Source organism: Lithobates pipiens, unplaced genomic scaffold (assembly GCF_037356315.1).
Source record: "Lithobates pipiens isolate NorthernLeopardFrog02 unplaced genomic scaffold, aLitPip1_a1.2 Scaffold_22, whole genome shotgun sequence".
Classification (NCBI taxonomy): domain Eukaryota; kingdom Metazoa; phylum Chordata; class Amphibia; order Anura; family Ranidae; genus Lithobates; species Lithobates pipiens.
The window spans coordinates 122,368,804-122,393,779 of record NW_027507784.1 but is presented as its reverse complement, the minus strand read 5'-3'; the positions used below and the strand labels follow the sequence as shown (position 1 = coordinate 122,393,779).

The window sequence follows — 24,976 nt, the reverse complement described above, 5'->3', positions numbered from 1 at the left end:
ATTTGCTGGTCAAAGACCAGACCGCTTTTTGCGATTCGGCACTGCGTCGCTTTAACTGACAATTGCGCGGTCGTGCGACGTGGCTCCCAAACAAAATTGACGTCCTTTTTTTCCCACAAATAGAGCTTTCTTTTGGTGGTATTTAATCACCCCTGCGGTTTTTATTTTTTGCGCTATAAACAAAAATAGAGCGACAATTTTGAAAAAAACGCATTATTTTTAACTTTTTGTTATAATAAATATCCCCCAAAAATATATAAAAAAACATTTTTTTCCCTCAGTTTAGGCCGATACTTATTCTTCTATATATTTTTGGTAAAAAAAAAAAAAATCGCAATAAGCGATTGATTGGTTTGCGCAAAAGTTATAGCGTTTACAAAATAGGGATAGTTTTATAGCATTTTTATTAATTTTTTATTCTTTTTTTTTTACTAGTAATGGCGGCGATCAGCGATTTTTATTGTGACTGCGACATTGTGGGGGACCCATTGGACATTTTTGACACATTTTTGGGACCATTGTCATTTATACAGTAATCACTGCTATATAAATGCAGTGATTCCTGTGTAAATGACACTGGCAGTGAAAGGGTTAACCAGTGGGTGTCAGTGTAGGGGTTAAGTGTTCCTAGGGGAGTGTTACTAACTGTGGGGGGGTTGGGCTTTCATTTAGTGTACACTGATCTCTGCTCCAATCACATGGAGCAGAGATCAGCGTCACTAGTTGCTAGGCAGAATAGACAAATGTTTACACAGCATTTGCTCTATTCGGCCGCTCCGTGAGACGATCGCGGGGATACCCGCGGCGATCGAGTCCGCGGGTCCCGCGACCGGACTCACGGGGGTCCCGACCAGCGCGGGAGCGCGCCGCCGGCGGCGTGCTCCCGATGGCAGGGCGGCATTGAATATTGGACGTACCTGTACGCCAATATGCCTGCCCGTGCCATTCTGTCGACGTACATCGTCGTGCGCTGGTCGGGAAGTGGTTAATTTATATAGTTTAAAACGTTAGACATAGGAGTAGATTTAGATAAACCATCATTAAATAGGACGAATGATCATTATCTTTTTGCACGCTAGTCTCCATATCAGAAAGGGGTTACTCAATTTATAAAAATTCTTCTACGAAAATAGTACGATCTGGTACCGTAGGAGAACATTTTTTGCGTTTCTCCCTTTAGATAATTTTGGATGAATGGTCATAATTGGCTCTCGAAGAGCTGTGCACAAATGATTAGATTATCATACAAATGCTTTGAAAGCGGCATTTTTTGTACATATGTATTAGACTTTACTCAAGTAGAAAATACCGATTGCTTAGCAAAGTGAATGTTCACCAAGTATAGTAAATACTCAGTAAATGTTTACAGAGTTTAATAAGTAAATCTGTTAACTTTTTCAAACAAATCATGTACTAGCAGAATTTTTTTCCCCCCTTACACATTGGGTATTCAGCAGGTAAACTCACAGATCATTTAACTAGCCAACGAAGTAGTTGAGCATTAAAAATCGGTACCGTAAGAAAAAGCAAGTCACGATAAAAGTCCAGGAAGGAAATACAGGGTCAATTCACTGAAGCATAATCTATGCAACATTTTCAATTCTCGGAACTTACAGTACAGAAATGTTTAGTCATATTTTGAATGTACAATTTACAAAATATCAAGGCACATTTATCCACCTTAACTGCTAGCTTCAGCTGGTGATCATTGTAAGCAGCAATAAGGGCTCAATCGGGTAGGGACAGTACAAGACAGCCATCTCAGGTACTAATCAAGAGATGAAAACAATTCATGAGCAAGACAACTTGCAGGTTTAAGGCCTGGTTAACACCTATGCATTTTTTTAGTGCGTTTTCAGGTTTTGCAGAAACACACTACAGTCCATTCAACATGGTTTTCTACGGGTCACGTTCACATCTGTGCATTTTATGGAAAGGGCCAGGGACATCAAAGTAGTCCCTGCCCCACTTTGGCGTGACTTGAGTTCCACAGATCTCAAGATTACAAAGGCATTGCTTAGAGGCATGTCAAAGTCACGCAACTTTCAGCATAGGAGTTAAAAATAAACATTCAGGGAACCAAACTGATGCTAGCAACATATTCCTGAAGTGAAAGAGCAAAAAATTTGAAATTGGGAACAGGCAGGCTCTTTATTGCCGAAGAGACATCCAATGTCTCTTATACAATAAAAAACCTACTTATCTGCTTGTTTGCAATCCCCTGCAGAATATACATTAAGCTGCACATGCGCAGCTCAACTTGCATTGCAGCATGCAACTCTTGTACACAGAATCTGGTGCAGCACTGCATAGTAACTAATCAGCTTCTATGTTTTATGGTCAAGGCTTATTTGAACAAGTTCAAGTTAGAAGTCGATTTATTAAAACTGGTGCACAGTAACTAACCAATCTCCCCCAATGTCTAACAATCTGCTGCTTTTAATTAGTGGCTAGCATCAGGATCACCTGTATCTTGTCAGCCTAAGGCCCCTTTCACACTAACGTCCCGTTCAGGCCCGCCTGTCAGTTTTTCAGGCGGACCTGAACGGGTGCTCCATAGAGCTCTATGGAGCGTCGGATGTCAGCGGTGACATGTCCGCTGACATCCGACCCGCTCCGATCCGAAAAAGTGTGACGGAGGAAAAAGCTATTTTTCCATCCGTCTGCGGATCGGATCGGATGACGACGGGCACTGCGGTCCGTCGTCATCCGATCTCCCATAGGGGAGAGCGGCGCTGTGACAGGTCCGTCCCTGCACAGTGTGCGGAGACAGACCTGTCATCTCCCTGCTCAGCGGGGATCGGCGGAGAGAACTGATCCGCCCCGTGTGAAAGGACCCTTAATGATTTTAATGGCGTTTCACATAAAATTGTCCAGTTTTACATTTACATGCATTCACTTTGTTTGCCTACATTGAAGATACACAAGAATTTTTACAGGAACACACACACACCAAGGAACATGCTGTGTAATCCTATCCCAGCAAGGGCTGCTTAGAGTGAACACACCTGGCTGAGCCTCTAACAAAGGCTTAGGAGCAGAGTCAGTTTAAATTGCCATAAACAAAAGCCTCTTAAAAATGTACTGTAAAAACGTACAACACTGCAATAGAGCCATCTAAAAACACTCACCACACCCTCTTAAGATTCCACGGTTGCAGTTTTAAAATTTAGGAATTTTTTTTTAAATATATATATCTTCATTTATTTCACACAATGAATAAAACAAAAACATATATGCTGTACTACATTTAAATTAACATTTCAATCATTGTGTTTAAACAGTAACAGTTATGCCCTGTACACACAGCGACAACAAAATCCATAGGACTTTTACCCAAACTTGTCTTGCATACACACGGATGCACAAAGTTGTCGGAAAAGCCAATCGTTCAGAACGAGGTGATGTAAAACACGTATGACGGGACTATAAAAGAAGCCAGTAGCCAATAGCTTTCATCTCGTAATTTATTCTGAGCATGTGTGGCACGTGTGCATCGGAATTGTCTACACGCGATCAGAATTTAAACAATTCGATTTTGTTGTCGGAAAATTTTAGATCCAGATCTCAAACTTTATGTGTTGGAAATTCCGACAGAAAAAGTCCGATGGTGCCCACACACGATCAGAATTTCCGATACTGTCTGATTGCACATTTTCTGTCAGAAAGTCCAACAGTGTGTACAGGGCATTAGTGTTACATATGGAACCCAAGTTATTATTATATTATATTTTATCCTCTTGTAGAAAATGCCAATCAAAAACCAGGTTGCAATTTAAATACAGGAAATAAAGTTTATAGTGTAGACATGGGGTTCAAGTTGATCTTACACTCTGGCTAAAAGAATACATATACTGTATTACATTAGCACCCACCCAGTTTATTTTGTGGCGTTGTTGTAAACAATGTTAAGAGTTAGGTAGGCCATGGAGATTGAAAATTTATTTTCTGCAGCCACAGGTTGCAGGAAAGAATTTCACACAATTCCCCCATCAACACAGATACTGCCAATAGGGGAATCCCTCCTGCCAAAACATTGTGTTCTCCCAGTGGGGGAAGCCATCCCTGCTGGGAGAAGAAAGGGATTATTGCTAGGGGCTATAGCAGGGACTAGCGATAATCACAAGCAAATCTGGCAAGACCATTGTACCCAAGTTGATCGATAAATTTAGTACAATCAGTCTGCCCATACACGGTTCGAATCTTGGCCGTTTCCTGCCGTAATTCAAACCATCTATGGCCGGCTGTACACATAGCATCCACCAGATTATTCTTTTATCTCGTATTAGAAAGTGACAATCAAAAAACTGGTTGAAGTTTAAATATAGCAAGTATACATCGCTATGGCACGTACCGATTTTATCTCTCACTCTTGCTATAATAAAAACATATGCTGTGCATTTAAAGTAACATTTAAAATCAGTTTGTATCATTATACCAAACCATGTTAATCACAAATCTAATTAGTTGCCTATATATTATATGGGTGAATGTGTTGTATTTGGGGAGGGGGTAGTAAGCAAAATTATTCACCCGATGAGCAACTTCCAACTCCTTTGCCATTGCTTGAAACTTTTCTAGATGTAAAGAAGAAAGTTCTTGCCGAAGATGCTGCAGTTCCTGGTCTTGCTGCTGTAGCCACAACTGCCTGGCCTTCTCCAATCTTTCCTCAATTTCCTTCTCTTTTTCTTGTATCCGATCTGAAAAACATACCTCCAACTCTTCCACAGCAAGTGCATGCTCATCTCGGATCTTCTGAATCTCAGTAAGATAGGAAGACTCCAAGGTGTCCAGCTTTATCAGATGGGAGGCCTCTAGGCCTTGGATATGAGCTTCGTGCTCCAAGTCACGAGACTTAAGTTCTTCTTGGTGTCTCTGCAGCAACTCCGATAGACAAGCTAACAAGTCCGGCTCCTGACAGCACTCTAGATCTAATGACTGAAGATAAAGTTCCCCATCCAAATTCTGAGGCAGCTTAGATCTATTTTCCTGTGATCCAGATACACAGGCGCCAGGTTCCCATCTGTATTTCTCCTCTAATATCAGAGAGTTCAGATCTTCCTTCTGTGCTAGGAGAATGGAGATTAGCTCTCTGGGCTTGTCCTTTGAGACTAAGCTTGTTTGTGGCGCTCTCAAGAGACTTTCCTGTAGGTTTGTTTTTTTCTCATGAAACTGCTTTGTCCTGGAGAAACACAGTAAATCACAATTTAACATACAAGAAAATCAACCAAGAGTGGAAGAACAACACATAAGCATACCATGCATTTATAAACTAGGAAATACAAACAGGCCATTTGATTTTACATGTTAATAATTAAGTAGAGGAGAGTTAGAGTTAAACAATAACCATATTCTCCCAGATGTCAGATTTTCAGGCTATCAGGCAGTTAAGAGCATTACAGTACAGTTCAACCTTTGTTGTAAAATTTCACCCACCCAAGCATCAGCAACCAAAAAAAGCTTATAACTTAGGCCCAGTTCACACCTAGGCATATGCAATCATAGGCAGAAGCACCGCGATTCTGCAAAACTGACAAAAGTCATACTCGATCAGGTGCCATTCATTTTCAATGGCACCTAAATGTGGATGCGGTTCTGCCACAATTGTTGCACGACAAATCGTGCTGCAATACCAGCAAACCACACCAAGCTTTGATCTTATTGCTCAAAAAAAGGTGCAGGAGCTTTTTTTTGGGTGACAAGCTTTGCATGATGCAGTTTGCAATGCAAAAATTGCATCAGAATAGCTCCCAGGTTTGTAATTGAACTGGAATGGCACGGCACATGAACAAGCATGGTGAGATTTGTCAGTTGTTACAGAGTGTTTTGGAATCGCAGACAGAATTCTGGCAATTCTGCCCATGATCACATATGCCCAGGTGTGAACAGGGCCTTAATGTGTCACTAAGGGCCAATTCACACCAGCGCAGATTAACGCAAGGACATCTGAAAAACAATTTCCAATGTGTCCCATTTACCCCATAATGCTGTGCATGTATGTCAATGAACGTCAAAATGTATGTCAGTGACGTCACTGCCTGTTAAAACGAAAATAAAAATGGATGGAAAAGAACATGCATTTTCCATACATTTTAGTGCAAATCCATTTGAAATGGCCCTTCGGGCAAACTTTGGGTCCAGGTTGCCTTGCCTGAGGTTGCCCGCTAGTCTATGATGGCCTGAGCTCAAAGTGGGTTGAATAAAAGTAGCCATTATTCAACCTGTAACACTGAAGACAGCTTGAAAGTTGAGAATTTTACTGTTGATAAATTTACCACAAAGTATGCATGTAGTAAAACAAAAATCAGTAGTAATTCAGCCCATTCATGTAAAAACAGTAGCAACTAATATATGGATCACTTGTATAGACTAGTATATTTCAGCTGCATGTATGCAAATAAACCAACCCCATTCTACGTCCAAGGTTATGGACATATATAGTATAAATTCAACTTTACCATCAGAGACGACACTTTCTCTCTGGAATCTGCTTAAATCTGGCTCCCTCTAAACAAGGGGCAAACACTATGAGAAAAAAATGGTAACAGGGGAGGAACTCCATCTATTGGACAGCCTCAGCTCTGTTGCCATGTGTCCCTCTCCTTCAATCAGCTCTCAGAACTCTCCTCACTAATGTCAACTTCAGCTCTCTGGCCCCAGCTTTTCAGAGCGGAGGGATCCTGCATAAATTGTGCACTTTGAATGGGTGTAGGGGAAATAAACCTGTAGATAAACAGGTACAGCTTATGTAGGGGGGTTTTATCTGTGTATAACCTGAGGCCACTCACTTCACTGAGTATATGAAGGTTTACAACCACTTTTAACTTTCCAAAGGGTCATGACCATGGGACAGAGGTATAAATGCTGCTGGAAGAGGGGGAGAGAGGCCAAATGTGCAATTAGTCTAAAAGTGCACTTCTCCATTAACCGCTTGAGCCCCGGTAGATTTGACCCCCTTCCTGACCAGAGCACTTTTTTGCAGTTCGGCACTGCGTCGCTTTAACTGACAACTGCACGGTCGTGCGACGTTGCACCCAAACAAATTTGACGTCCTTTTTTCCCCCACAAATAGCGCTTTTTGTTGGCATTTCATCAACTCTGCGCTTTTTATTTTTGCACCATAAACATATCGACAATTTTGAAAAAAAAAAAAGCGCATTTTTTACTTTTTGCTATAATAAAGATCCCCAAAAAAAATATTTTTCCTCAGTTTAGACCGATACATATTCTTCTTCGTGTTTTTAGTAAAAAAATGAATAAAATAGCATCTACAAAATATACCAAATATAAAAGTGATGTAACAAGACATCGATTCATGCAGCCGAGCCATGTTGCCACAGTACAACTGCAGCAGCTGGTCGGCAAGCAGTTAAAGCAACAAACAATTTTATTAGGATTTTGCAGTTAATAAACAGAGGTGAGCTTTCAAGGCTTAAAGAGAGATACAGTGTTAAATGCTTCACAAGTGCTTACTTAAACATACATTATAGTAAAATGCCAGTATCAAGGTCTAAAGCTGACACATAAAAGGCCTATGCTATCTGTCAGTGCTCGGGGAGGGGGGGAGTTGGCCTGCAAACCCTTTAGGACATTAGAACATTTAAAAAAGTATTTCTTTACACTGTCATTAAAAAAATTTTCTACTCTTTATGGAGAGATCAGGAGTCTATAAGACCCCAAACCTTTCCTCTGAACGTCAAAGTATTCAAAATGTCAAGATCTGCATTTTTGAATACTTTTTTTTTTTTTTTAAACTGGCGCCTTTAAGATGACAGTAATCTGGCAATTGATGTCATGATATTGCTTCCGGATTACTAGATCAGAGACACGAAAGAAACATCAGCTTTGTTCGGGTCTTCGGCCAGCCCGCGGGTTGCTAGGGCCTCCCGGTGGGATGGGAGAGAGGCGGAAGGCAGTGAGAGGCTGGGAAAACACATCCCCCCTCCGGCTGCTGAGCTGCATCAGTTGTTATTACAATAAAGCCGACCTTCCCCCCTAAAACCCCCTGAAGCAATATAACTAATAATCGCTCAGTTATTTGAATGATACTACTAAAAAAGTGAATATCGGATGCCGAAATTGGTCAATCCCTAATATATGCATTTTTATATGTATTTTTATTGTTTTGTTATTTACATCTAACCATTTATTACAAAAAAATATATATTTAAGTGGATATAAACCCTCACATATACCCAGTGAACAGCCTCAGATGATACACAGATGAAACAAATCTCCCTACATAAGTTTTACATGTATATCTGCTGTCTTCAGCTTGCTACAACCCCTGGTAAAAAGTATACAACATTCATTCAATTGTGAAGAAAAAAAATAAATAGATCAGACATGCCCCAAAACTATTTCATATAACATGCCAACCTTCTGATTTTAGGAAACACTTAAAAAAATAAAAAAAAAATAAAAAGACTGTAGGTCAGTTGCAACTGTTTTTTGCAGATCAAGCAGAGGAAAAATAATTGAGTCACTCAATTCTGAGGAAAATGTTATGGAATTACCATGTACTGTGCAGTTCTAAAAACCATCTCTCAGATTACAGCCTGAAAAATTATGTCAATCATCCTTTCAATTGATGGAATAAGAGAAGTGCCCAAAATCTTAATATAAACGTCTGCATTTATTGAAGGTTTTCTTCAGGCGGTCCCATCATACATTTCACTGGAATGGTACCAAACAAAAGTTCCAACATCACCACCCTTCGTAATGCAGATTCGCAATTCATCACTGAATTATTACTTTCATCCACGATTGCTTTTCTTTAGCTCGCTGTAACTTTGTTCTTCTCTGTTTAGGTGATGGATTTCATTTGGCTTTTCTGTATGCAAATCCTATTCCTTTAGTCAAGGTCTTCGGCTTCATGTACACTAGAAACCAGTGTTGAAAAATGGCCATTTAGCCATGTTTGTAAAAAAAAAAAATATATATTATATATATATATATATATATATATATATATATAAAAATGGAAGGGGGGGAGGAGTCTGGTGACGTTGAAGTTTCTGATTGAACGCAACGCGTACGGGGGAGGAGCTACGCATGACGCCACCCGCTGCTGCCTAACACGATTGTCGGCTTTACATGCTGTGTTTTTTATCATGTTTATGTGAGTAGTTTGTGTTTGAACACAAAAATTTAATCTTATACTTAAGCGGTGAGCACTTTGATCTTTTCTTTCTACCCATGACCTGAGATTGTGAGAGAAGTTTATGGTCCGTATTAACCCTTTTGATACCCGCATGCATGACCACCTGTTTGCACAGGGGTCCATGCCATAAAGGTGAGAGTGATTAGTTAGACCGGAGGTGGAGGGATTGTCACGCTACTGTGGGGAAAAAAAAAAAAAATTACTTACGTCAGTGCTACAGTTTGAATTTAAAACGTTTGTGTGAACTGTGACGTTAAGTCATGGCTTGTGGAAACTAACTAGTGTCAGGTGATTGTATATAGTGTATACCACATTTACCACTGACTAATGCAGAGTTGCAATGCAAGGAGATCAGCTAAAAGTAGTTGGATATGTAGGTGCGTTATAAGTAATCAAAATTAGTCGATTAAAAAAAAAAAAAAAAAAAAATCAATTAATCGAACACAAAATTTTTAATCAGTAACAGCCCTAATATATATATATATATATATATATATATATATATATATATATATATATATATATATATATATATATATATATAATTTGTTGCAATAAAAAAAGTCTGTAAACAAAACGTTGCTAAAACGCGCGTTACCGCGGTTACAAGCATTTGGCATTACAAATGCCTATGAACATCCATCTGAACCTTTTTTGCGTTCCAAAAAAAAGCTTCTAAACTCAACTGCCTACAAACCACTATAAACATGCACTGATAAGATAACAGAGGAGAGTTCAGGGGCAGCTGCAAAAAAAAAATGCCCAACTGCTCCTAAACATATGTTTACCAGCAGCAGTGTACATAAGGCCTTACAGTTCGTTCATGACCATGTCTTTCTTGGTCTACCAGTACGCCTCCCTTTAACAATGCTTCCATTTGATTTGTACCAACAAAAACCATCATTAACACCTAAACACACAAAAAAACGAGGTTACAGTGGGCTAAAGAAAAGCAATCATGGACTGTGGTGACTCTATGAAAGTGATATTCAGTGATGAATCGCCAATCTGCATTGGGCAGGGTAATGATGCTGGAACTTTTGTTTGGTCCCATTCCAATAAAATGTATGAAGATGACTGCCTGGGAAAAAAAACATGCAAATCTCCACAATCATTGATGATATGGGATTGCATGTCAGCTAAAGGTATAGGGGAGACAGTCACTAAATCTTCAATAAATGCACAGGTTTACACTGAGATTTTGGATACTTATTCCATCAATTTAAAAGTATGTTTGGTAATGAGGACATAATTTTTCAGGATGTAATCGAATGCAGATGTTTTAGAACTGCAAAGTACACAGCGATTCCCTAATATTTTCCTCAGAATTGAGCGGTTTCTATCTTTAACAGATTTTATCTGTACTGTTAAAAGGACATTACAAGGTTTTGTTAAAATTAAATGTTATTTATTCGTGTACAACATTACAATATAAAAACCCATCAGGACATGTAGAATACGGACAGAAACAAAATAAATACATGCTGACGGTCTACACTAAATACATCTTCCCTAGAGTAGATTCCCAGGTAGAAGTGACCCAAAAGGTTGGGGGGTGTTGAAACCGGCAAGGGGGGGGGGGGGGGGAAGTCATTTGTTTCTATTCAGGGCGATATACTATAATCAGCCTATCAATATATTATGTTCAAGATGTATTCAGGCCACATTTTGAAAATACGTATGCCATGTTCATGTGACAGGTAATCTGGAGGTATTTATGCCAAAAACGGAGGAGGAAAAAAAAAAAAAAAATACAGCTTAATATAAAAGCAGCTTACCTATTCTGTGCTTCATTCATTGCTTTCAAAAGCAGTGTCTTTTCTGCATACAGTCTTTTAACAAGTTCTTCCAACTCACTCGCCATCACATCTTTGATGCTTTCTGGCCCTGGGGCTTTTTGTTCTTGCAAACTCTGTACACATCCAACATGCTGCTTTTCCTCTACATTGCTAAAGCTGGTTCTGGATTCTTCAGATAACTAGAGAAACAACAATCATCCTTAAGCGCTAAAGCTGTAAGTCATATGTGCAGAGACCAGGAAAACAAACTAGATATAAACATACACCTTAAAGAGAGTTAAACTACAACTATTTTTATTTGCTGAAAAAAAGCGTTACCAATAATACAATATCATCCCTAAATCCCTGATTAAAAAAAAAAAAAAAAAAAAACAGAAGAATCCCTAGTAAAGGGATTAGATCTCCGATTGTCACACAATTCCCCAATAGCTATATAACAGGTGATCCAAAGGTTACTCCTCTCAACATAATGAAGGAGAGATCATGCAGTGGGTAAGTCATATGTGGAAATGTCACGACCCAACAAGGTTAGGTGGACTAGAACCCAGTGCAGCCGCCAACCATGGGAACAAGGAGTAAGAAAAGAAAAAAAAAAAAAAAACACACACAACTTCTAAGAGGTGCTGAGTTGAATCCAAAGAGTATAGTGGGTTAACACAATCCAAAAGACTTGCTGGTCAAACATGGAGAGGGTGTACCATAGGCCATGATGGGTCTGGTGGAAGCCTGGTGGTGGAGGCTGCAGCCCTCTGCCAGCAGAGTGAAGATAAGTATCCAGGAGTGGAGTTACGGAAAGAAAGGACACCGCCATCCGCTATAGATTCCTGGGTTGACGACAGGAGGAAGACAAACTATGTGGCAATTGAGAGGGCAGCCGCTGTGAGGGTGGTATAATCAACTGCAGACGACACTACCCTGCTGACAAATCATGAAACGTGTAGTCATGGCATCTGAGTATCTTGCCGTCTACAGTGCATCATGGGTTTCCTGTTTCCGGCATGGCGGTGACGTCACTCAGCACGCCTAGTCCCTCTGGCTCTACTTGACTCTGCCAGTTTGGAGGCTGTTAGACACCTCTTGCCATCTGCAGCACATCCCAGCTTTCTCTTGCCATCAGCCCAGGCACTTGCAGAACAGTTTTCTGCAATTGGTCATCATACCATCCTCACAGCGGCTGTTCTCTTCTTTGCCGCATAGTTTGGCTTTCTCCTGTCACTAACCCAGGAATCCATAGCGGACGGCAGCATCCTTCCCGCTTTCTGTGACTCCACCATTCCTGGATACAGAAACAGCCTTATTTTCACTCTGCTGGCAGAGGGATGAAGCTTCCTCCACCAGTCCCATCATGGCCTATGGTACCCCCTCTCCATCTTTGACCAGTAAGTCTTCTGGATCGTGTTAACCCTTCTCCCAGAAGTCACTAGTGGAATTTTTTTTTTTTTTTTTTTTTTTTTTTTTTTAAAGCATTCATTTTTAAATTTGTGACATACACTGATTATTGCAGTCTTTAAGTCCAAGCCTCCTTGTTTGATTGGCTACAGTGCCATAAGCAAGTTTATCATTCATGTTTCCCATATGTACTCTTTGGATTCAACTCCAAGCGCCTCCTAGAAGTTGTCTTTTCTTTAGATGACTGCCTAACCAAAGTGCCAAGAGTTGTCTTTGGCATAATTTTTCTTCTTGCAAAAAATACTATTAACCATCCTAGGAAAGATCAAGGTGGTCATATACTCTGACCCTAAACTCTACTAAAACACCCTCCTGCCATACCACTCAATCTCATCCATCATTGCCATACCTCCTCCACTCAATTTCTGCTATTGTCTACAGATGTGGACAGGCAGAAAGATAGGCTGGTGGCCCCTATCCTTTTCATTCCTTCCCTCAAACTTCTCCCCTTTTCTCCTAGTTTCATCCTACTTTGTTCTTGCTACATTAAAAAGTAAAAAAGAGGCATCCTCATTGTTCAATTTCATATCATGACTAATGTAGACCACCGGTTTCCAATCTACAATGTCAGAAATATGCATTGCTGTACAAGTTCTGTACCGTGCTCTATATATTGTAACCGTTTTTTGGCTGTTCCTGCATCTACCAAAAATAAAAATTAAAAAAGAAGGGCATATACTTGCAGTCCAAAAAGATGCATTCTTGCAACAAAGGAATGTAAAAAAATAAAAAAAGCTTGGGCAATCCTCCAGCAGCGATGGATTGAGCACCTTTTTCAAAATCACACTCCCAATAAGCTAGAGGTGAACAGTTCCCCCCCCCAAACACCCAAAACATACATGAGAAATCACTAAATCCCCTTCCCATATCACAGCAGAAGCATCTGCTGCACGCAACATACCCTGCCCAATTGTTTTATGCCCACATCCCGAGCACTCTTTGACAGCTTCTCAATCTTCACTTTTGGATCTTGTGGTTCTTCCAAAGGATACAGTTTCTTCAATGGTTGTATTCTTTTAGGACATACTCCTTGCCCACTGCTCTCAAGATTCAACCATGTTAGCTCTGCAAAAAGCACAACACCAAAACAATAAAATTAAAAGGTCTATCAAGACACTCTGGAGTTGATTTAATAAAGGCAAATAGGCTGGGCACTGCAATTGTGCTACCACTGCCGACATCCTAGTAACCAACAAAACATTATGGCGCCAGGCTTCGTCAGGTTTTGGGATCTGTGTTGCATATTGCTGGGGGGGGGGGGGAGCATGCAGCACAAGTGCCGGGACCTGACAAAGCTTAAACAGAGACCAACCCTGCAGTGAATCCGAGGACTCGCTCTGAGGCTGGAAAAAAAAAAAAAAAAAAAAAAAAAATGTCCTAGCACCCTGGTTGTGGCTCATGGGTCTTGCTTTGGAGACGCCGGTTTTAGACTAAGGTGCACATGTAAAGATTAAACAGAGAAAAGAACAGAAAAATGCATTTCCCAGCACACCATTTATAAACTGGGACAGTTTCCATTTTTGTCTAGCTTACTAGAATTGGTACAGAGACACAATCGAAGCTTTGCCACTGGGCTCTGCTGGGCTAATGATGTGGAACTGAGCCTTTAAAGGATGAGTGGACTGCATCCAGGCAATATCTACCTTAAATTATCCATAGCTATACATGTTAACAAAAGCTATCACAGACTAGTTTGGACTTTACTATAAAAGAGAGACGTTTGAAAATGTAGTGCAAATAAAAGCTAAAGTTTTTACAGCAAATGGTGCATTTTTATTTTTTTGCTGGCTAGGTGGTATGTGTGCTGGGAGTAACATTTTGTTTCCCCAAGTCTTCCGTGGCTGTCACTTGGCATAAACTTCCCATGATGGGACATCTACCAAAATACTACCACACTAACAAATTCCAGTACGTCTCTTGTAACTATGAATAAAAATGTCCTTTGGAGGATCTGCTTTCATAAACTATGGTTACCAGCTGAAAATACTAGCTTTAGGGCCGGTTCACACAGGGGGCGATGCGAGGCGACACCGACTTGCCTCGCCGCAGCCTGCCGCGACCTCAGCGGCGACTTGCAAATGACTTCTGTATAGAAGTCAATGCAAGTCGCCCCGAGGTCGCCCAAAAGTAGTACAGGAACCTTTTTTCTGAGTCGGAGCGACTCGAGTCGCTCCTCTCAGAACGGTTCCATTGTACAGAACGGGGGCGACTTGTCAGATCGCGGCGAGGCAAGTCGTGTCGCATCGCCCCCAGTGTGAACCGCCCCTTAGTGTATGCCATTTTAATACACCCTGTCACCACTCCAATGTTTAATAAGATAAATATATAGAGAGTAAAAGTTAATAAATTAAAAATATTTCAGCTAGCCTACAGCAAGGAAGGTCCCTTTTGGTTGTTGGTCCTCACTCTACTAATCACCATGCTGCTGTAAGTTTTCTGGAGCTCAGCCTAAATGTAAACCTTTTATAGCAATGTCATTAAATTTTAAAAATACTGGTTGCCTTGTTATGCTGATCCACTGGCTTCAATACTTTTCTGAGCTAGAACAAATATGCAAATTAGAGTAAAAGTCAAAACTCATTATTGCATATATTTCCAGGGTTAGTGACAAAAGCACTGAGACAAGAGTTTAAACATAGCATCTAGGCAACAAGTGTTTACAGAACAGGAAATCAGAAAGATCAGAATTTGTTTTTCTCAGGAAAAAATTCCTCAAAAGTTCTTACCTTTGATGTGCTCTTCTGACAACAATCTGGCTTTCAACTTTTCTATCTCCAAACTATGCCTTCTTTTTAAATTATCTATTTCATAAGTGTACTTGTCAGAAAGCTCCATCTTCATGTTCAGTAAATCCTCCCGATACTGCCGAGACAGGGCAGCATGGAGATTTTCTATCTCTCGTGCGTGCTTCTCCAGAGACTGCTGCCGAACAGAACACAACTCTTCCTGCAAAACAAAGTGAAAGGACAGAAGAACTAAATCATGTGAACATCATGGGTAACACGGTCCATGTTAAAACTTAAATCCAGGTTTGCTATGAATTGAAAAAAAAAAAGTCAATTTGGGCCAAGCTGGCCTAAATGAACTATTTTCCTGACTTTTTTTTTTATGAATACGGAGTTATTTTTAATTTTTAGAGATATCTTTTATGCGTTCGTCAGCTAGTTAAAACAAATATTGAAATTCACTCCTCACAAAGTACTTTTAAATGATCTGCATTATTCTTTACAGGGATATGTCCAAAAAATCTTTATAGGAGCAAAATGTCAGCTTCAAAGCAAGTACTAGTATCTTCAAATATTAGAAGGTTTAGTGACCCAGTAAAAAGACAAGCCATGTTTACTACACTGAAACAATTGTCTCCTTCCATTATCTGCTTTGCAGGAGACCCATTTAAACATACATAAAATTAAATTATCTGAAACGAGTGGCAAATAAAAAATATAAAATACCATTCTACATACTACTTATTCTAGAGGAGTATCTATATTGCTAGCAAATGAACTGGATTTCTCCTGTAGGATTTTCTGTACAATGTGCAGTAAAGAAAAACATTATGGCCTAGTTAAAGCGGAGGTCCACCCTAAAGTGGACCTTCCGCTCATCGGAACCCTCCCCCCCTCCGGCGCCACAATTGGCACCTTTCAGGGGGGAGGGGGGTGCAGATACCTGTACAGTACAGGTATCTGCACCCACTTCCGGGATAGCTCTCTGCGGAAAGGGGCGTAGATTACGCCCCTTTCTGCAAGTGCCCCGCTGCCTGCTGGGAAACACACAGATCCCAGAGGCAGTGGGGACCGTCCTTATTGCGCAGCGCGACTCGCGCATGCGCAGTAGGGAACCGGGAAATTAAGCCGAAAGGCTCCATTTCCTGATTCCCATACCCAAGATGGCGGCGGCAGGACCCGAGAGACGATCTAGAGATCGGCTTCGGGTGCCGACATTGCGGGCGCGCTGGACAGGTAAGTGTCACTATTTTAAAAGTCAGCAGCTGCAGTATTTGTAGCTGCTGGCTTTTAAAAAAAAAAAACGGACTCCCGGCGGACTCCCGCTTTAATATTCGTCAGAGGTACTTAACCACTTAAGCCCCGTACCATTTGGCTGGCAAAAAGACAGAGCACTTTTGTGATTCGGCACTGCATCGCTTTAACTGACAATTGCGCAGCCGTGTGGCGTGGCTCCCAAACAAAACTGACATCCCTTTTTCCTCACAAATAGAGCTTTCTTTTGGTGGTGATTAAGGATGAACACAGTTTATACAGCACTCCCAGCAGGTTTATCCGTTAGTTAAGGAAATAGTTCATTTGGGCTAGCATGGCCTAAACAAACCATTAAGTCATAGTAAACCGGTTTGATTTGCTGAGGTCACCTTGTGTTGAACCAGCTGGTCTGTCAAATGAAGGAGGAGATCAGTCTTTTCATTGTCAAAGGACTCATCCAAAGCCAAAACAGAGCTATAAAAAGTAGAATAGAACAATAGATTGGCTTAGTGGAACTGAGCATGAAACAGGGCGAATAATAAAAATCAAGAGAAAAACTATTGCTTGATAGCATACTACAAATATCAATCTGATCTAATTCAGCAATAAAGGATCAAGTTTATTCAATTTTCACAAAGTGACAGCAAATGTTTGCACAAATGTAGGCAAGGGCAAACCTGTTCAGTGTACTTATTTCTTCTCTCCCTTCAAAGCTCATTTCTCTCAGACGTTGATGAAGTAACTCCAAATTCTCTCTATAGGTCTCCTCTGCTGCTCTGGACTTTTGTTCAAAGTAAATTCTCAGGTCCTCCATATCCTTCTCATGTGCTGCATTAAGCTGTTGCTGCTGTTTGTAGAAGCCCTGCTTCATTCTCTCAATCTCTTCAAGATGCATAGACCGAGCAATAAGCTGGTCTTTCAACTCTAAAATAGACAAGTTTCAACAGAATTTAGGTTACTGTACACGCTTAAAGCTGAATTGTATGCAGATAATAAACATCATTTAATGTAATGGGGCAGTCCTATAGGCTTCATTCAAAACACGTGCACATTCCTGCAGTGCACAAATACACACAGCCCTCAAGCCATTAGCTCCTAATGAACCTCCCCACGCGCGCACCAAAAAGAATGATAAAGAACCTTGTGGTGCGGCATTATTACGAAAAAGTGTCAAAGACCTCTTTTGCACGTTTCTTGTACGCACGGCAACCCAGTGAAAGTAAATGGACTGCCCTCAGTGTGATGCACAGCAACACGCCAAACATGCAAAAATGCATGCACACTTTGTTGCACTTGCATGGTGTAAAGGGAGCATTAGCCCTGGTTAACTTTGGTGCGGCTTTGAAATAGTGCAACTTCAGTATGATTTCAAAGCCGCAGATCAGTGCAATTTGCATCTGCAATTTTATTGCAGCTTGCAACTTCCTTTAACAGAAGTCTACACAAGCCGCAATGAAAATCATCAAAAAGTAGTGCAGGAACATTTTTCAAAGTCACAGCAGGAGTCGTGGCAATTTGTACAGTCCCATTGCCGACAATGGGGTGCGACTTGTCATGCAATTTAACAGTTCCAAATCGCATGACAAATCGTACCAGCATCAACTGAGGCTTAAAGTAGAACTGAAAGTCAGCATTTGCTATGTTATTGGGAAAGTTTAGAAATGGTAATTTTATCCAAGCAGCCCTCTTAAAAAAAAATAAAAATAAAATCTCCCCTAGAATTCCTCCAAATAAAAAGATCAGTGCACTTCTTGGTATGCAAGGATGCTAGGGTCCCTCCTGTGCCTACAGCCTCATAGTTGTATATATGAAAGGAGGAAAAAAAAACAGTTGGTAGCTTATCAGGGTGTTGCTGCTAGATTCTGCCTATTCAGCATACTGCAAACAGGAAGACAATACCATTGTTTCTCTTAATGCATTAGACTAGCTCAGTGGTTATCAAATTAAGAGCTAAAGTTGGCCTCAAAAGTGGCCCCTGTCATCACTAAAATGCTACACAAAAAGTTATATGCAATGCTTGACAGGACTGCCAGAAACTGCAGACCGAATAGAAAAAATGAGGGTAAGAAAGCGTGCCAAGTTTTTGGCTGGGGATATGCTGCAGAAGACAATATAAAACTGGGAACATGTTACATGAGGCTAGTAGAGATCAATGCCATTATCCTATAAATAAAAAAAACAATGTTCTCACTACAGACTGCTGATATCAAAGGCTGCATAACATATACCAAAAGGGCTGCAGATTTGGCACCAGGGGTCTAGCTAAAAAAAAAACAAAAAAAAACAATTTCCCTTAGTACTGAATGGAGAAAGGTTGGCCCTCCTCAGGTTTTTACAGCTATCTGGATGGTTATCAGAGAGCTTCATATTCACTTACTCTCCAACAGTAAAACAGACGAAAAAAATGAAAATGTTTTTCTTTGATCTAATGTGAAAAGACAGGTCCCCTTGTCAAATTTTTATTTCTCCCCATTTCCCAGTTGCAGATTTTCCCCTCACTTCCTGCCTGGGGAAACAGTTGTCAGCAGGGCGGGACAAGAGGGTAAATATCTGTAATGGGAGCACTGGTAAGCAGTAATCCTTCTCTACGTTTTAAAAACTCAAATTCTGTCTGTGATGTCTGACAAAGGGCGTATGAATCAAAAAAGCGGCAGGGAAAAAACAAATTTTCCAAACCAGACAGTTAGCATGTGCATTTTAACACTGTTTGCTTAGAGCTTAGTTTTAAGAATTAAGCATGAATTTATTCAATTAACATGTCAGAAAATATGCTTACCATTTAGTTCTTGTCGACTTGCTCGAGAGCTGTCAATCTGTGACAACAAGAGTTGTATCTCTTGACTTGACTGAATTTGCAGTTTCTTGGGAATGGTATACATTGACGCTACCTAAATGAAGCATACAAAATCAGAAGTTATATTTTCAAGCTATAGAATGTCAGACTATGAAGTAGTGTTACCAAACTAATCTAAACACAAACATGCAAGCCTGGTACCTGACTGTGTATCTGTTGTCCCAAACTCTCATCCTGGTCCAGCAAAGTTGAAATCTGTGGTTGGTGAAACTCTGCTGAAGCTGTTGAATTACATTTAAAAATCAGTACAGACAACAAATCTGAATAATGCTAAAAAGAAAAAGGAAGACATGGCATTAAAAAACAAGGGAGAGAAGCTTAGGAGGAAAAGATAGACCGAGTCCATGTTGGCATATATAGAGGAAATAATGCACCTACAGTCAAAAGAGGTCAAGAGGAACAGGTGGTCTGGTAAACTACAGTCATGTAAAAGGTGGTGGCAGGCTAAGGGTCTAAATATCTGGACAATGTGTAGTCTTAGCTAAGAGCATCAACAAGCATTCAACAACCTTGAAGAAGAATCTCTCTCATATATATATATATATATATATATATATATACACATACATACATACATACACACACACACACACACACATACATACATACTTTTTTTCATATATATTACACACACACACACACACACACACACACACAACTTCACCAGTATGGAAGGTCTAAATAGAGATCTGGAATGGAGTTTGACAGAATAAGTGACCTTTAACTCTTATAGCTTGCCAAAGCCTTCTAAATTAAAGCTAGCCACACACAGCACAGATAGGTAAATCTTCAACGCTAGCTATTATATTTAGGCAGATAATGTCTGTTCAGCAGCCTGCATCTGATAAGAAGCAGTCAATGTTGAGTAGAAATATTTCCACCCGTGCAAGTCTATTTTTAAATTTAAATTCACTTGCCAATCCAGGTGGTATTTGAAGACACACCAGTTGCTCAGTTTCAGCTAGTTCAGCAAGAAATCACCTATAATTGAGATGTCTAAATGCCAACGTCAGTGTTGAAAGCTACGGACCGTATTCTCTTCAAGGTCGAGGGCCCAGACTAGGGCTAAAGTATTAATAAGGGGTTTCAAGAAAGTTGCTGATAGTTTAGTAGCTTGCTGAAGCATATGATGTTTAGACTAACATTTACAAGATGAAGATTGAATAACAGCTATGTCTTTATGGCCTAGTATATTGTCCCTTGCAATTAGTAGAAAGCATCATAAACGTTTCACCTTGGCGATTGTCCTTCAACTGCACATTCTTCAGTGCATAACGCTCTTGTATGGTCTCCATCTCCTTTCGATAATGTTCCTGTATTTCTAGTATCTTTGCTGAATGGCCCTCATTCTCTTCAGAGTGCTCATGTAGGTACATATTCATCTCCTGAAAATTACAAGTCACTAAATGGTTTATTTGTTTTGAAAGGTTCACTAGCTTATTCTCCCATTCCATTTTTTCTAGTTTGTGATATTTTAGTAGTTCTTTCACCTCCATGTCATGTTGTTCTTTAAGCTCTCTTAAATCTTGTAAATACTGCTCCGGTACCAATTCAGGATCCATTGCATTTTCACATTTTAAAGACATATCTTGTGTTTTCTGGAAACTTTGTATATTCATACTCTCCCACTGTGCCTTTTCTTTTGCATGTAGCTCCACAACTTTCTGCATTTCTCGGCTATGCTGGTTTTGAATATCTAAAACGGTCTTTGAGAATTCTTCTTGAAGCTGCTCTAACATCTTTGAGTGCTGTTCTTCTTTCTGCAGAGAGACTTGCAAAAGTTCTTCTCCAATACGTTTCAGTTCTAATGAATGTTGATTCACCAGAAGATCTAACTCTTGAGAGCATTGGTCCCTTTCTTTCTCCCACTCTTCCTTTTCCCTGTGATGTCGGTCTTTTGCTTCTTTCATGGCATTCTCATATTGCTCCTGTAGATTCTCAATTGCCTTTGAAGGTTTTTGAAGCTGCAAAGTTTTTAAGGAAATCTCATCCTGTAGCCGTTTTATCACCTCTGACTGATGTGCTCTATCCTTATCCAAGTCTTCTTTCTCATGAACAAGGAGATTGTGAAGTGCCTCCATTTCTTTATATTTCTCATTAAGCTGTAGTATTTCTTTTAAAAATTCTTCTTGCTGTTTCTTCCAAAGTTGTTTTTCTTGAATAGGAGTATTAAGCAGTTGCTCTTTTTCCTGGTTATGAAGGTCTTGCACCTGCAGTATTTCAGCTGAGTGTTTTTGTTGTAATTGCTCGATCTCTGCTTTATGCAACTCATTTTGTTGCAAAGTTTTCTGTGAAAACTCCTCTTTTAACTGTTTTAGTTCCTGAGAATGCTGGTTGATCTGGTTTTTCCATTCCCATTTCTCCTTGGCATAATCTTCATTTATCCTCTCAGTTTCCTGGTTATGCTGTTTTAGTTGCATTACATCCATAGCATGCTGTTCTTTCAATAAATCAATATGCTCCAAATTTTTATTTTTGAAGAAGGTTTCCTCACAACGTTCATCTTGCAGCCGTTCCAGCTCTTGACAGTAGTAACTTTTCTGTCTTTCCCACTCTAGTATTTCCTCTGCATGGAGCTTTTGAAGGGTATCTTTTTCTGTATTATGCAGTTCCTGAAGCCGTTTTATTTCCTCAGAAAATTCAAGCTTAATTCGATCTATCATTTTTGACTGCAACTCCTTTTGGTCTTCTCTTAGTAGATTTATTTCTTTTAAATGCTTTTCTTGCTGTGCTTCCCACTCATTTTCCTGCTGAACATAGTGAGCTTGTAGGTCTTTTTTGTCTATGTGCAATTCTTGCAGTTCTAAAACATCCTTTACATGCTGTTCCTTTAGCAAGTCAATGTCTTTTGAATACACCTCAAGACATGCTGTTTTCTGGGCAAGTTGGTCTTGAAGCTGTTTCAGATCTTGCATAAGAAAATCATGTTGTCTCTTCCACTCCTCTTTCTCCTTTCCATGAAGGTCTTGTAACCTCTCCATCTCAAGACTATTCTTTTGCTGCAGAACCAAAGCTTCTTTTGCATTTTCATCCCTTAGCTGTTCAATCACAAGTGAATGTTCTTCTTGCTGTTTCATGATCTCCTGTGAAAGCTTATCTTTAAGATTCTTCAACTCTTGAATATGTTCATCCTGTAAGCGCTGCAATTCAAACTGGTGATGGCTCTGGAGAAAGGCTACCCCCTGAGCTCGTTTTTCATTCAGTGTCTCTTGAAGTTGTAACAAAGCACACTCTTTTTCTTTGAGTAGGTTTGTTTGACTCAATTCTAGCTGGGCAGTATGCATGTTGGTCAGACTAAGTCGTAAAGCTTCCAGGTCCACATTATGCACAAGCTACAAACATGAGACAAAAAAAAAAAAAAAAGGCAATTACTCACAATGAATACTAATAATCCATCATGCATACATAACACTATAAATTTCCCAAATGCTATTAAAAACATTCTACCAACTAGAACAAGAATCATTTGAAATATTTGGCAATTAACCAATAACCAAATGCATATGTGTCCCCAGTATCGCAAAAGCAGCTCAAAATGTAGTTTTAAAGGATTAGGCCACCTTTTAAAAAAAAAAAAAAAAAAAAAAAAAAAGAAGAAGGTGAACACACCATATAACCTCCCGCCTCCTCCCCCCAAGTCCGCACCAGCAAACAGCACTCCCCCACAATCCTCATGTCCAGAGCAGGTCTATGGGGCCTGATGACATCAGGAACCGTCCCTGACTTAAGACCCCTACAGCGCAGGGGTAAAGGACCTGCAGGGACTAGTCTTGTGTGGGGAGGATTGGAGGATCAGGCAAGTATTATCCCATTTCTCCTCTAGACAAAAAAAAGCAATTAACCATTGCAGCGTGGGCACAGCCCCATGGCGCCTGAAGGAACCAGTAGGCCTAGCAGCTCGCCATATGACAGCAGACATGTTTCATTACTCTTACTCACCTGTTCCTGTAATCGGCTTTGTAGACCTTCATTCACTTGCTTTAGTAAATGTACTTCTTCACGCAAGCTCTCCTCCTTCCTGAAAAATTCTTCCTCTTTTGCTTTAATTGCCTCTTGCAGCAACTGTTGTTCTAGGCCCTTAGAGTTCAGTTTGTTATCAAAGTCCTGACGTTCAGATTCTTGGACCTTCTCAGAGTCAAGCAAATTCTGGGCAAGATTAACATTGCTCATCTGTAGGCTTTTGTTTAACTCTATAGCTTTTTCTAGCTCTCTTTCCACCACAGACAGCCTTTTTTCCAAGAAAACATTTTTGTCTGCAAGTGCAGATAACTGTTCATCTTTAGCCAGCTGTTGGTTCTCGGTCTCCTTCAAACCTTGGCCCTGAGTTGACAGTCTTAATTCATCCCTTTCTTTCTTAAGATCCTCAATTAGTCTTTGCTGTTCCTCTGAGTTTCTATTAATTGTCCTCTCTCTGTCTAGCTCCAATTGCGTAGCAGCAAGTTCAGCTGTCAGTTCTCTCCATTTAGTTATAGCTTCTTCCAAAGACTTAGAGCACATCTGTAATTGTTTCTCTTTCTCCTCAAGTTGTACTATAAGAACACTGCATTTCTGAAGTGCATTTTCAGTAAAATCAAGGCTATATTTACTTTTCTCATCTGAAGAGCCCACATTTTGTGAAAAATAAAAGGCAAAAGATTCGGGATCCAAAACTGTCCCTAGAGATGCAGCACCTGATAAGACACCAGTGATCGGCATAGGAGAACAGAGGAGTGGAAGGTTTCCTTCTGTTGTGGAGCCGATACTTTGTTCTAGCATAAAGTCACTGTCCAGTTCAAACCTGCTGTGGTCCCCAACATCTTCATGGCCATAGGACACTTCTAGCAATTCAAGCTGGCTAGGGATCAAGTACTTATCCATGGAGGTCAGGCCTTCATTATAAGGAACTGGTTCATCGTACTCTTCCTTGTGAAGCTGAGCTGTGTTTTCATACTCTTTTCTGGCTTTCACTCGGCTTAAATTCTTCTTGATGTCTTCTAGTTCATGCCTGAAATGTTCATCCTTTAAATCATTCAATAAGCATCTTTTTTCTTCATCCATGTCAGAACCGTCCTTTCTGTTACTAAGCAGTTTCTCACACAGCAATTCTTTAGTCTCCTCCATGCTTTCAAGTTTCAGCATGTATATTTGCAAGTCTCTCTCATGCTGTAATTTTAATGCTTTACTGCTTTCTGCTTCAAGCCTCAAGCTCTCTTTCAGATCAATAATTTCTTTGTTAAAACGATCCTTGTCAGCCTGGTCACGAGTTGCAGTCTGCTCCGCTTGTTGCAACTTTTCCTTGAGGCTTGACACCTCATTATTGTACCTCTGTTCCCAAGATATTCTTTCAGTTTCAAAGTCTTTCATTTGTTTTTCAATCCTCTTCACTAAAGATTCTCGAACACACTCCGATTCTGCCAGTCTTTCTTTTACACCTATGACAAGTAGGGAGAGGGATTCAATGCCGTCTTGTCCACTGATAAAGGATCTTTGCATTTCACCACCTCCTTTATCGTCACCTGAACAGGAAGGCGTAAAATCTGGCTGAATAAGCATGGATATTATAGGTTTTAGATCTATGACCTGATTTCTTTCAGAAAGTTCCTGCTGCAGATGGGTGACAGAACTTTCTGTCAGGTCTAGTTTCTCTTGAAGGATTTTCAGTTTTGTCTGTTGTTCATGAAGCAAATTTTCAAGTTTTGCCACCTGGTTATCCCTTTCTTTAGTAGACTGAAATAAAAACAGAATTATTTGT

General features: G+C 40.1%; 1 protein-coding gene across 6 annotated transcripts in view; it reads right to left on the bottom strand.

Annotated features, from left to right (window-relative positions):
* Window positions 1-24,976, bottom strand: part of PCNT (pericentrin) — a 293,476-nt gene that overhangs the window by 213,558 nt on the left and 54,942 nt on the right. For 5 of the 6 annotated variants that reach the window (XM_077448179.1, XM_077448184.1, XM_077448180.1 and 2 more), the window contains 10 exons: window positions 23,185-24,951; window positions 20,480-22,577; window positions 19,387-19,466; window positions 19,168-19,279; window positions 17,069-17,315; window positions 16,781-16,865; window positions 15,138-15,357; window positions 13,313-13,476; window positions 10,942-11,141; window positions 4,534-5,182 (listed from right to left, as the gene is read on the bottom strand). In XM_077448179.1, coding sequence (XP_077304305.1) covers window positions 4,534-5,182; window positions 10,942-11,141; window positions 13,313-13,476; window positions 15,138-15,357; window positions 16,781-16,865; window positions 17,069-17,315; window positions 19,168-19,279; window positions 19,387-19,466; window positions 20,480-22,577; window positions 23,185-24,951 — 5,622 coding nt within the window. The remainder of the gene's footprint in view (window positions 1-4,533; window positions 5,183-10,941; window positions 11,142-13,312; window positions 13,477-15,137; window positions 15,358-16,780; window positions 16,866-17,068; window positions 17,316-19,167; window positions 19,280-19,386; window positions 19,467-20,479; window positions 22,578-23,184; window positions 24,952-24,976) is intronic. The other variant, XM_077448181.1, reaches the window with a different exon arrangement.